Source organism: Bombus affinis, chromosome 10 (assembly GCF_024516045.1).
Source record: "Bombus affinis isolate iyBomAffi1 chromosome 10, iyBomAffi1.2, whole genome shotgun sequence".
Taxonomy (NCBI): domain Eukaryota; kingdom Metazoa; phylum Arthropoda; class Insecta; order Hymenoptera; family Apidae; genus Bombus; species Bombus affinis.
Window position 1 is genome coordinate 12,343,415 of NC_066353.1, and position 13,402 is coordinate 12,356,816.

At 33.7% G+C, this 13,402-nt stretch overlaps 3 protein-coding genes across 5 annotated transcripts in view; all 3 read right to left on the reverse strand.

Moving 5' to 3' along the window:
* The window catches only part of LOC126921129 (plexin domain-containing protein 2), a 46,563-nt gene extending 38,409 nt beyond the window's left edge, over window positions 1-8,154 (reverse strand). The window contains exon 1 of the mRNA XM_050732389.1: window positions 7,457-8,154. Within this exon, the coding sequence (XP_050588346.1) occupies window positions 7,457-7,583 (127 nt within the window). The 5' untranslated portion in view covers window positions 7,584-8,154. The remainder of the gene's footprint in view (window positions 1-7,456) is intronic.
* Window positions 8,155-8,527: 373 nt separating this feature from the next.
* Window positions 8,528-10,850, reverse strand: LOC126921145 (uncharacterized). The gene is made up of 7 exons (XM_050732416.1): window positions 10,623-10,850; window positions 10,401-10,552; window positions 10,104-10,308; window positions 9,729-10,036; window positions 9,442-9,656; window positions 8,929-9,360; window positions 8,528-8,811 (listed from the first exon to the last, which is right to left on the reverse strand). Exons 1-7 carry the CDS (start codon window positions 10,799-10,801, stop codon window positions 8,614-8,616), a joined length of 1,689 nt encoding a protein of 562 aa, XP_050588373.1. The 5' UTR covers window positions 10,802-10,850; the 3' UTR covers window positions 8,528-8,613.
* LOC126921135 (cilia- and flagella-associated protein 69-like) lies at window positions 10,675-13,262 on the reverse strand. Of its 3 annotated transcripts, XM_050732398.1 has the most exons (6): window positions 12,762-13,262; window positions 12,093-12,377; window positions 11,583-12,015; window positions 11,249-11,489; window positions 10,848-11,183; window positions 10,675-10,752 (listed from the first exon to the last, which is right to left on the reverse strand). In XM_050732398.1, the coding sequence occupies exons 2-5, from the start codon at window positions 12,369-12,371 to the stop codon at window positions 10,850-10,852; spliced, it is 1,287 nt and encodes a 428-aa protein (XP_050588355.1). In that variant the 5' UTR covers window positions 12,372-12,377; window positions 12,762-13,262; the 3' UTR covers window positions 10,675-10,752; window positions 10,848-10,849. The 3 variants fall into 3 exon arrangements, with proteins under 3 accessions (XP_050588355.1, XP_050588357.1, XP_050588356.1); XM_050732400.1 differs by lacking the exon at window positions 10,848-11,183; XM_050732399.1 differs by lacking the exon at window positions 10,675-10,752 and having other exon boundaries at window positions 10,949-11,489.
* Window positions 13,263-13,402: the final 140 nt, after the last annotated feature.

The following is a 13,402-nucleotide window of genomic DNA, read 5'->3' on the forward strand; positions in this document are numbered from 1 at the left end:
CTTCCTCTCCTTTATTTTTTTACTCTTTATTTCCAACGGAATACACGTAATGGCTCGCAAAAGTATTTGAACATCTATGGAAACTTCTTACGATTATATTATGCTTGTTACGCAAGAGGTTTCAAAATTTCATTAACATCGTAATAGCACACGACTGCGATTAGGTGTATTGGTATTTGAGACGAATCTGAAGATATATATATAGGGATATTCATTAGAAATATAGGTGTATTACGCAGAGATCAGCGAACGTATTTGAACGGTTAGTGTTAATAATGTTAGTAAACCGTAGAGTTGGAACGAGAAATCATACAATGGCTCGCGAAAGTGTCTCGACGCTTACAGAGATTACTCATGAATATATTATTCATGTGGAAAAGAACATTTAGAAATTTCATTAACGCTACAGTGAAACAATTATTGCGATGATGGTATCGACCAAATTTAAAACTAATCTGAACGCGTACATATTATAAATTACAAGATATTTATCGCAAGCGTATTGCACTTCGCAGAGGTACTTTCACCGAGGTATTCGAACAGTTTTCATTTGATCCTTCGTTTTATTAATAAGTTAATTAGACATTGTATTAAGTATTAATAAGTTATAATACTTATGGCCACCTCTTTCACGCTAATTATATGTTCGCTGTAAATGACTCGTAATACGTATGTAATATTTATATTTTTGGTTTCAGATTTTATCAATGTAATCAGGAGAGCCGTGTATCGTTACAGCGCAGATGAAATTTCAGTAACAGATAAAGCGTACACATATTCGCAAGCATTTTCCGCGATAAGAGTTCAAATACATTCGCGCGTTATTGCGTATCTCTTCGCGTTTGAAGCAATTTTTCCCCTCCGTCGATAGCAGTTCAAATTCTAGCCTGTGATTCGCACTCGTTCGAACGTTGCATTTTCGATAAAAGATAGGGGAAATATTCTGCAATTAGAGCCGACATCTGCAAATTTTTCCCGCATCCCGTAAATCATCTGGTCCCAAACGTTCTACGATTCTGATAATCAGACCGCGGTTTCTTTGTGCGCTTATAGGAAATCTGAAACTGCAAAATTGCACAGAATGGCACGTAACGTAGAAATAAAAATGGAAAAACGTATAAAATATTCAAACTACGGTACTAATTATCATAACTAGATTGCAAATACGATTAAACGAATGGAAGGTAAATCAGAAATTTTCTACCGAATATTAGAAGAAGTACGCTTACTTTCGACGTATTATCCTACTATAAATTTCCCATAATAGCGTAAACATTCGTAGCCCAGATAATATTTTGCGAGTGAAATGATTCTTCGCTTAGATTCCATTTTTTAAATTATATCCGTAAAAATAGGAATTTGCATAAGTATCCGCAATCCGGCTGATAACGATAATTATTAATTTTAACATGTTCCAGCTGTGCCTAAAATTCGTCGAAGAGATGTTCTCCAAGTTTCCAGCACCAAGTTCTCTCATACCAAAGCGTAGTTCTCAAACGGCGTTCAGACGACCGATATATGTACGTATAACGTCGATAAAAACTCAAATATTGACGATAATATTGATCTGTCTGAATGCTCAGTAAAGATCGCTCTTGAAAGTTAAGCCAAACGCGATAGGCACGAAACAAACTCAAAACAGGAAATTTATTATTTCAGATGGGTTTCTTCGAATGCGATGGCACGCAGCCAAACGGGTGCAAAGGACGTTTACGTTTGGGAGGAGGAACAAAAGGAAGAAACATATTCTGCTAAAAGCCATAACTTAACTAGGTAGTAACGCACAGACAAACGAGCAAGCACGCTCGAAAATAGGTACAATTTCATATACTTGTTCGATAAAAAAAAATTTAAAATTTAATCTGATCTGCGTAACGCTATAAAAATTCTTCTTCAGGCAAGAAATTGTTGCTGTTGGCAGTTTGAAAATTAAAATTGTTGTGCAAGTGTTCGATTGGTTCGACTTCTCGCACACCTTTGATCGTTGCGGCCATCTCTCTCCAACTTCTCGCAAAATGTGCTGCGATTGCGCGACGTGTATCAACTGCGAAAAGAAATTCCTACGACGCATGCGAGTACTTTTGCACACGTGAGAAATTAATATGAACAAATTATAAACCGTTCATTGAAATTGAGTGAAGTTAACAAGTGTCTAGACTGCGCTTGTTTATGCGTAATAAGTAGTCTAGTCTGAATATTTTATGCGTTGTATGCTCGCATATTGCGTGCTGTCTATAGGTTTTTACCCTTCTAAATTTTTCATAAATGCAACAAACACTCGGAATAATCGTCTGTTAAACATCTATCGATAAGAATTTATTCACGATCTAATAAATTCAGTTATTGCATTCCGATACATAAAAGTGGAACGTTTCTCTATAAAATGAATATAAAGTAGGCTTGAACAGACAAGGTAAATGTTTAAATAGATTTAACAAGAATAGGAAATGGCTTTTTGTTCGATAAGGAATACGAAAATCTTGATGATACGTATGGTAGGGGCGTTATATATGAACAAATTAATTCTACGCATTGATTCCTGCTTGAAATTATATATTTTTTTTTTTTTTTTTTAAATGAATATTAAAATATCGCTTGAGCGAATAATACAGTGAAATATGGGGTCCGATATATTGTCACGAGGTCTAGATGTTTTCTATTATTAGTTGGATCGTGACGCAAATAACGCAAGCGTCGATCCGAAGAACTAATTCGAGAGGAACGTTGAACTTTCCGTGCTGTAGAAATCTAACAGCAGATATGATTCACGGATAATTTATCTAATATCTGTGTGTGTGTTATGGTTGTGCAAACGTTACAATGAAAATGCAAACGAGTATCGTGAACTCCTACGATCGGCCAAGATAAGGAACATTTCTAACAAAACAACGTGTTATGCATGAAATTAGGGAAGCACTAAAATTATTTTGCGGGAAAGTTATCGTTACTGAATTATTTTTTTCTTTTTTTTTAACAGTGGCAAACTGTTAATCGTACTTACGATTCGATCGGAATATGAAGAATTCAACGATATAAATTAACTGAAATAGATTAAAGAATGAAAGGTTGCACTAAATGCAACGTTGATCCTTTGTCAAATACTCAAAAATTAAACACACTATCAGGCCACAAATATTTACATCCAAATTTCACGTCGAGGTTCGATTACACGGTTAGAACAAACTTCCACGAAATGTTTATTTTGCCAAGTAATCTGCGCTTTCGTGGAATACCATCGAAAATACAAGCCCGCGAGAAAGTACAACGGTTAGGCTATAAAAACGTGCAAATATCGCGTGTATCGTGTGAGAGTTGGTGGTGCGATGGCTTCGTATCGCTCAGGTTTGTGTAAACATATCTCTGATGAAGTATCATTGATAAGCGAAGTAAACATTTAGCACGAGAATACGAGCAAGCGGTATGAAAACATCGTAAATGTATGCATATCGTATGTTTGAAATGCTACGTAAATATGATTTGGCATTAAGTAAGAATATATCACGGAAGGATATATAATGGAATATATTGCGGAAGAATAATACTAGCCGTAAAAATGTATCATACTTAGACACGTATGTTTACCAAAACGTATGGAAAATTGTGAAAGCAATTTTAAATAACAACTCGACTCTTCGGTCGAATCACGCTCTTTCAAAACTGTTTAAAAACTTGCGGAAACTTTCAGGACCCGCTGTAGTAGAACCGTGGAACAACAGTGTACAACTCTGCCACTGTCGCTGAATTGTTTCTTTAACCTTGAAATGAACGTGGTGCATTCGTGCGTGCAGCCAATCGGCAGAAAAATCAAAGGAGTAAGAGGAGATGAAGCTTGGAAAGCGCAATCCCGCTTTTCCTCCGCTGAGAGGATCGCTCGCGTTTCGCAGTCCTTTGTGCCGGTAATTTCGACTTGTTTCACGCGAGTGGCCACTCTCGTCACGCCTTCTCTACCGCTTCGTTCCGATCGAGGACCGAGTCGTCGATTGTCGCCGTGAAAACCACTCGAAACGAGCTATACACACTGCTACCGGCACTCGTACAAGCACCCTTTTTGTTCGAAACGAGAGTTCCGAGAAGGGGCTTTCGAGAATCGGGCCACAGGAAAAAATAATGGAATCGATGGGGCAATCGTGCTAACCAATACCATCGCGATGCCATCGTGTATCACAAACGTGTGAACCTATACGATTCTTGGTGCTTTGCGAAATAGATTCGTCACGATTCTCGGCTCTCTATCTCGGTAATTCCCTCCTTCATTAAAACGTTCTATCTTCTGTTTTTTTAACATCTTTTTTTTTTTTTTTTTTTTAATTTCAAGATACATGGAAATATTTGAAGTTTCTTTAATCCATTATCAGTAGATATAATATAGCGTAATATAATATCGGATATAAAGCCCTTATCGAAAGGTAATTTTCCGATCCTTGCAAAATGTATACGCTATGTCAAAGTAATCTTGGCAATGGATGATTAATATAAGAACGGAACATTTCCTACGATTTGGTTGACATTTACTCAAATCGATATCTAAAGGTTAACCTATGTATATATTGACTCTAGCGTACAGTCGTATTACAATCACGCATTGCGGTTTCATTCTTTCATTGAACTTTCCTACTGCTAACAATAAAGAGTACGAAGCCTTAACTTTGTTCAAATGAGGCCGCCGCGTTAGTTGCAACCTGCTGAACTGCTGAAATATTCTTTCAATTTTTTACTCTCATGCTCGTTAATCGAGCGATCTGAAACGCTTTGCCAATGTAAACTCGCTGTTTCATTTGACTTGAAACGTGCTCGCAAGTTTGAAGCAAAATCGAGTTGGTTCCTTGATTTGAAAGGAATTTAATTATTACTTTTTTTTATATTACTATGTAACGGAAGTAGATTGTTTATAAAACTAGTATGGATTATCTTCATCGTATATTGAGACTGAATTGTAAGGTAATCAACTTCGTTTATTGTTACATAACGAAAAATAAATTATTCATGAAAGTAGTTAAACAGTGGTTAACTCACAACACGCTGATTACAGAATAGTCTATTGATTCTTTCAAGGACTTTTTCATACTTGTAATTTTACCGAGCGAGAGTTTAACGTAAACGAGATCAAACAGCTAATGGCATTTTAATGCGTTATTCGATAAAGGGAGAAAAAGAAAATAACGCGTTGATTCGTGCTTGCAGCTACGACTTTATGTATAGGATATGAATATATCTAGGAACGGTAACGAAACAAGTGAGAGGAAAGGAAGTAAATGAAACACAGAGTGAGATAAGTCCTTGGCCATCTGTTACGTAATAGTTATGCGCATTAAATGTTGCGTGGCAAAATTTGCAACAATTAACTCGTATATAACGAACATTATCTTATCCGATATAACCAAATGAAGTACGTTGCCAAAATTAACGACGCGTAAAAATATAAATTTACAAAATTGCTCGTAGAGAAAAATCGTATTCGTATTCTACGCAGAAATATTTTTTATATATCTATTGCGTCATTTATTAGCAAATATTACCTTTTCTGCGTAATTTCAATAATTATAATAATTATAAGCTATCAGGCATTTCTCTGTTGAAAATTGCAAGGTTAATAAGTATATCGCTGGCGTATTTAAAATGTTCCGCAAAAATTGTACGGCAATGTCGATTTGTATGCGAAAGAAATGATGGGAAACGAAAATGAAAATTATATTGCTAACGTATTTAAAATATTAATACGTCTGTCTTGAAAGTAGTATAGCAATGTTCAATTATAGCACGAAGAAAAAAAGAATGGACGAATCGGGCGTATACGTAAATAATACGTATGGATGATACGTATTAAAACGGCAAGAAGAGAGACTCGACTTAAAAAGATTAAACGTTAAATAAAAATAAAGTACGGTATTTCCGTTACATCGCATTAACAGAGTAATAAACAAAAAGAAACATGCCACAACGTTTCACCATGGCGCGCGTAGATAAAACACTGGTAGCCCTGTGGCCATTGTGGCAGGTTCGCATGAACAGCGACATTCCACAAAATTATGAACAGAATCGACTGTGCGGGAGAAATCTAAAGAGACACAACGAACCTTGATAACCTTTCGATCTGTCATTTCAGAAATTTCAACCATCGTCCAATCCGTGCATGGAAAAAGATTACGACGCACGTGTTTTTTTTTTTTTTATTTTTTTCTCCTTCCCCCATCTCTCCCTGACTCGCTTTTTCTTCGACGCAACAGCAAGGTTAGAAAACTTAACTTCTCTGTTAATTACTATTACTATTAGACTGCGCGCAAGTTTATGTAAATTGATATTTTTATGATTACAATTAAAGGATTAGAACCTAAGCAGCTGCTAAAAGACCGCGTACTTTCAATATTTTCTATACTTTTATATCGTTCTAGATATTTTTTCATCGTTAAGCTTCCTATAAATATATAAATGTCCATAGATGAATTATTATTGTTAAATCTAAAACTTGGTTCCGCCTCTCAAATATCTTGTCATGTCGTGGAAGTTTTCATGAAGCGTTCTGTATTGCACGTATACCATACGTTACTGTTACAATAGAAAATTACAAAGCACTTAGCAAAAAATTCCGCGAAAGGAAAGAAGTAATTTTGTTTTCCTAATAGTAACCGAGATAAACGCGTATGTATAACGAGAAAGGTTAACGACTCCAAAAAAATTGCCGTCACGATCGATAGAATGAACGGGATCGAATAACATAAACAGGACAAAACAAAGCATATTACTGGTTGTCGTCGATCGCGTTATCGCTTTCAGGCAGACTTCCATCATCCATTCCAGAAATCCTTCTAATTAATATATATATAGAAATAGATATTTCCTTTTATCTATTGTATGTCAAGGCTATGTAATTACATAATTGCAATGATAACATATCACCGCATTACAATCTTCCTAATGAGGATGGTATTAATCATCAGATTCTCAGATTCGAATAAGCAAGAAGTTGTCGAATAAAAAGAGAGGAAGAGGAATTTATTTAAGAATGAAGGAGGGTATTTTTTTGTAAAAAAATAATGGATTAATCGCTTCTTAAGTAAGAGTAAAAATATGTATAATTAACGAATGCGGTTAGACTCGACGAACGAGTTTCGTTACCACGACCGAAACCATGTAACAGAAAGGACGAAGACGAGGGAAGTTGTTTCTTTAAAGGGGACAGTCACGCTACAAGTGAAATTGCGTAGTAGCACGCGTAGGAAGAACCGTACGTCCGTTTTCTCGTTCGTACCATCGACGAGAAGAAATGTTTCTTTCCTCTTTCTCTCTTTTTCTCGATTGTTCTTCTTATCTGGTTCCTGGGGTAGATAATCTGCGAAGCGTCTTTCCTAGCTACGAAGCGATTTCTTTTCCCGACCATGGAGAAACAGGCTCTCTTTCTCGACTCGTTCTTGGGAAAGAGAAGAAAGCATGGGAGGTGCAACAAGTTGAAAAGACTCACTGAACTCGCTGTCCGCGATGCTCGAACCGAGATGCTCGAGCACACAGAAGGCCAGGAACAGGATGTAGAGCCATCGTCGAGGAGCTTCGTCACAGCCACGGTTAAAACACCACCGTTCACACGCCATATTTACGAGGCTGCTAAACTCTCCTGCGCTACACGAATATAAATCCGTGCGCTTCGTATCCCGTCTGCCTCCCGCGGTCGACCAGACGATGACGGAAGGATGAACAGAGGGAGGGGGTATGGGGAAACGATAGAGATGAAATGAGAAACGAGAGATAAAGATAGAAACACCCCAATAAATGAAATGTCGGATGAGAGGTAAACCGATGCTAGAAAAGGAAATCAGGTGAAAAGTTTGGGAAATCGTAATCGACGAAACAATTTGGGCTAAGTTTAATCGGCCGTCTTACATAAACGTTCACCACGATAGTCACAAATGTCATCGAAAACACGATTTTCTATGACGGATGGCTATTTGAACATGAACGTGCGGTTTATACGGCGATTTATATGTTTCATTCACGAGCAGGCACGAATTGTACGCGAGAAGGCGAGACAGGCAGCCGAGCACTTGGTCCACGACACGTCTTTAAACCGGTACCAGACGGATGAGAACGACAACGACGATCGCTTGTGGCAGGAACGGCATGTTGGCACTCACTGACTTGCCGCCGCATTCTTCATACGTTCTCCAGCTAGAGTATCTGTTACATTATCTAGATAATAATGAATCTACAGTTCAGATAATCAAGCGATAGCAACCAATCAAGTCGTCGCTAGCTTTACCCGATATATCTATTGGAGAAACTTTCGATTTTTTATTGATTTGTTAAAACTTTTGTTAAATAAGGATTTCTTTTATAACACCGATAAAAGATTCAATATTGATTATTAAAAGGAAATAATAAAACATACAAATATTTTACCTCAATTTCTCTTATTCGATAAAAGTGAAAAGTTCATTTTTTAAATTGTATTTTAATTATTATCAAAATGTTTCAAAAAAGGAGAAAAATTATATTTATATTATTCATGTCGGCAATAAAGATTTCTATAGTCTCCAAAGATGATAATACTGGAGTTTATTCAAACAAAATTTAGCATTTACTAAATAAAAGTTTTAATTTATCATCTTAAATTATTAGGAATTATTAATTTTCTAAAAACTTTTCTATGTTAGAGAGACAGATACTTGATAAAAAAGATGGAAGTAATTCAGAATCATATGTTATGTCAGAAATGTAGGAATCACAAGGAGAAATAGGGAGAATTTTCCCCAATTTCATTTGACTCGAACATGGGTCTGTTGTCAAACCGCTGCTTATTGTTTGATGTTGATTAAATATAGCCTGTATGAAATGATTGAAGAAAATAGTATTTACACATAAAAGGTTAATTTTTGAAAAGAAAAGCAGATAGTAAGAAAATATAGCATTGAAAACTTAATTCAAGTATATCATGTTTACCGTAACCATTATTTTATCTTGGAATGTCCTATGACAATGCGAATCATCTGAGATAGATGGAAACTTTAAAGCTAAATTAATTTGTCGTATTTGTTCATACTTTTTCTTTATCCTATATGATCTGTCTGTCGTTCTATACATATAATCTATTTCATCAAATGCATCTAATGCTAAAATAAGCTTAGAATTACGGATCCTTGCATATTCGTCTTTTTCTTCTATGTCTTCCTCTTTTTTTATAGATTGTATTATTCTGGCTTGTCTCTCTTTTGTCATTTTACCCCACAAAAGATAACGCTGAGTCATCAAGAAAAGTGCTTGACCATCCATACCAAGAGGAGTAATGCCAACTTGCTCGAAGTATTTAGCAACTTCTATCCATACTTGACCTAATTTCAATGTAAAATATAATTCTATGGTAGATATTGTAATCTGAAAAGATATTAAGCAATACAAATTACATCAAATGTTAAGTACAGGATGAAATTTAATATATATTTTTGTACAACTTACTCTATCTTCCATTGAAAGATTAGCATGTAATTTTTTATAATGTTCCTTGGCCATTTCATACTTTTCATTATCTCTTTCAATTATTTTGCAAATACTATATATTTTTGATCTAACTGAACCAATCATGTCAATTATTGCTGGACTATTATCTCTAGCTAATTTTATGCAGTAAGTATTTAACCACTGCTTCTTACTCATTTGGGGTAATTTCACGTCTAACAGATAGTAAAGAGTGTATTCAAGTTTTTATAAAAATATTAGTAATTAAAATTATTTTTATTATTTGCCTTTTACAGTGCCATCCACATTTCTTTTAACTTCAATCCGTATTTCTTCTTCTCTCCATATTTTTGCTAGTAAAGACATTAACCCTGTTCTTTTATCAGTAGCCCTCCATGTACATAAAAATGGCCCACAAAAAAAATTATCGCACATGTCGGTAAAAGCAGCAAGAAATAAGCAACGAGAACAATATGGAACAATTTCAATAAGATCAAGGATAATGTACACTCCACCATAATGAATAAATTTTTCAAGACTTTTAGGAGACCATATTATGCATTCCCAAATATATGAGCCTATTGCTAGTAGAAGACTAATACAATTTTTTACATGATAATATTTATATATTCTCATTTTGTTATTATATACACATATATTACCGTTGATCCAGTTGGAATTCACTACCTTTCTGATAAATACAACGAAATAATAGTTCCATGATGAATGTAATACTATACTCTCCATATATATCATGGTAAAATTTTTGTTTTCTCATGAGTCTTTCAACTGATATTAATGCCAGTGTTAAAACTCTTTGCTCCTTTACTTTGAGTTTTTCAAATTTCAAAATATGTTTAATAAGTTCTTTAGTCCATAGAAAAGGAAAAATTATTATATATTGTAGAATTGAAAAGTAACAAAATTTTGTCAATATAATGTATAGATAAGAAACTAACTAATTAATGATGATATAATTCCATATTCTCGGAAGTATTCTAATAAATATTTATTATTACTTAGAATAATTATGCAAATTGTTTTTACACAATTCATTACTATTTTGATATCAAATGTTGTATTTAGAAACCATTCTAGCATTACACATAATCTGTAAAATATTAAGAATTATTTTAGATCATAAAAACAGAGAGAGATGTATATTTATCTATTTTGACTACCTAATACCACCACCATATTCTATGAATTGTTCTGGCATTTTTGGTGCCAATATAGATAAAGCATTTACAGCGTGAGTCCATAAATCCCAAAATTGAGATGTGTTCCAAGTAACTTTTGTTCCCTCAATATCTGGATTAACAATTTGGAGTACAGTTTGCATCAGTTTTCTCTTTATCATTAACTATTGTAGATAACATTAACATTAACATAAAAATGTTTCTTACAATTAAAAAAAGAGAGAAAGAGAGAAAGTAATTACAAAAATACAAGCATCAACTTCTGCTAAATGTGTAACAATTAATAATAAAGTTTTTTCAAAGTGCAAATCATCAGTAGTTCTACCAAATTTTATCACTTTTGAAAATATTGTAGTAGACCCAAATTCAATTCCAATTAAATATTTAATAACAGCATCAGCTATACCACTACTAACAAGGTTCCAAGAAGGTAAGGTAATTGAAATTATAAGAATGATCATAGCAATTTCATTTCTAATTTTGACACTAAACTTTCTATATTGGCTATAACATATCTGTCGCTTGAAAGCATAACATAGGCCCCTGTACAATATAAATTAATTTCATAATTAGTGTAATATATTATTTCATACTCCTAAATATATTACCATAAAACGCAATGAGTTGGTTTCACATTTTCCTTTAAATTTCTTGGCATATTATCAGAAAAAATAATAAATTTCATCAAGCTCCACAGAGTATTCATTATCAAAAGAGTTGTTTCATCACTATATTCTTCCCCATCTAACAATAAGTCAGGAGGCCGTGTACATTGTAATTGAATTGCATAAGGAAGATCCATTCTTATAAACATAACATCGAGTATATTAGCTTCCAGCATTCTGTAACCTTTATTTAATATTATAAAAATATAATAGAAAATATAGTTCTTTAAATATTTATTAGACCTTCCAATTAAAATGTTGATTTCTCAGTACGTACAACATTTATGAGAGATAGATGAAAGTAAGAAAACTAGTTCTAAAATTTTTGGATACATTTTTAGAAAAGAAGCTTGTAACAGTTCAGTCACAGTTAATGGTAACCTTGAATTTTCCATAGCTTTACGACAATGTTCAACTTTTATTGTAGGGACATTTCTTATTTGTTCTTTTAATAACAAAGAATCAAGAGCCCTATGAATTTTTAATGTTTGCTGCTTTGTAGGTAAGACTACAAGAAGATGTCCTAGCAATGTAAAATATTGTTCCATTATATTAATATGAATTACACTTTCAGATGGCTTTTCTAATATGGGTGGTACATTACAAAGCTCTAACATTCTATCAAGATGTAGCTCATATTCTTTAACCATTTTAACATTTTCACCCAAAAACTTTAATACTTTTATTACCAATGGTAAATCTTTAACTTTCTGAGAATTTGTAAGGAAATTCCTCTCATTGGTAATAAAATAGTTAATATACCAAAATTATGCTTGTTAAAGGATACATAACCATCATCTCCTACTTTATCAAGATAATCATATAAAAGTCTGCAAATGCGAACTATGCTATCACTTGTTATAGGATCAGATATGAGTTTGTCCAATTTTTGTAGAATATGATTAGTGTCTAGTTTTAATTGTTCGTAGAAATCTAATATTTCTTTTGATAATTTGTCAGTTTTAGGACAAAGGTAGGTAACATATTTTGGACAATAAAAATCTTTCCAAACATCCTTAACTTCCAATTTATTAAGATCATGTACTGTAGTTTTATTTTCCTCCATATGTCGCTATATTTTTGATACAATATATTTGTCATAGATACAATATAAAACTGTTGAGCCGTTTAATGCAAAAGTGGTATAAGTCAGTCTTTCGCCTTTTTAGTTAAACATTAATCTTGAACACATAACCCTCGTTCAAACATAAGTGGAGTAATTATATCTGTATTAGTTTCATGGTGGATAGCAAAATAAGTAAGAATCGCCTAGTTGACCCTTTAGAGAATTTTTGCTTTATCGCATCATCTCATTACCAAATAATCAACTTTTCTAACTTACACTACTATTGTATTAAATGATTCATTTGTACACATATAGTAAATTTTACATTATTTTAAAAACAATATATATAGAAGATGCTAAAAAAAAAAAGGTAGGTAAACAAATTCTTACCTTCTGTAACTACAAATACCACATAAATTTCATGAAAAATTCAAATAACCACAATATTATTCTGGAGTTTACAGCAAAACATTTACGCAGACGAAACATACACATATATAAGTACAAGTGAATACTCGAACTAATGGCGCCCTCTGATACAATATATTTAGAACACCTAGATGGCGTTCTCGTCAAATGAACCGCCGACTCAGTGTGCTTTAATTCGATTCGAATATTGTCAAAAATATATGATTCATCGCATTTGATTCCATACATATTTATGTTATGTATTGTAAACTATCAAAGAAGAAAGTAAAGATACAGTAACGTATATATTTAGAGTTCATTATCTTGAAAAATATCACTTGTAAAAGTCGTTCGTGTTAAGATAGTCACATACATATGCGTTTAAATGTTTATGTGTCTTGTGCACGTGCAAGAGAGAGTTTGCAGCAGTCGCCGACGCTGTCGACAGTAGCAAGGTGTGTGCTTGTGCCTTTTACCTAAATCTTCCATCGCATCCAACAAATTTCATTTTCAACATTTAAAAAACGTTTATATCAATAGAGAAGTTACACAGGTTAGTAACTACAGAAATGACGAACTTCCAAGCTGTATCTACCTATAGTTTTACGAAATTAGAAAGTACA

What these genes read in the sequence shown, in the direction of transcription:
- LOC126921145 (XM_050732416.1), bottom strand. Translation starts at nt 10,801, where the DNA reads ATGATAAAGAGAAAACTGATGCAAACTGTACTCCAAATTGTTAATCCA. An exon ending in GAATATGGTGGTGGTATTAG is followed by an intron (nt 10,553 to 10,622) that starts GTAGTCAAAATA and finishes AATATTTTACAG; the next exon opens with ATTATGTGTAATGCTAGAAT. An exon ending in AAGATAAAATAATGGTTACG is followed by an intron (nt 8,812 to 8,928) that starts GTAAACATGATA and finishes CATTTCATACAG; the next exon opens with GCTATATTTAATCAACATCA.
- LOC126921135 (XM_050732398.1), bottom strand. Translation starts at nt 12,371, where the DNA reads ATGGAGGAAAATAAAACTACAGTACATGATCTTAATAAATTGGAAGTT. An exon ending in AAGTAGGAGATGATGGTTAT is followed by an intron (nt 12,016 to 12,092) that starts GTATCCTTTAAC and finishes ACAAATTCTCAG; the next exon opens with AAAGTTAAAGATTTACCATT. An exon ending in ATCTATCTCTCATAAATGTT is followed by an intron (nt 11,490 to 11,582) that starts GTACGTACTGAG and finishes TATTAAATAAAG; the next exon opens with GTTACAGAATGCTGGAAGCT.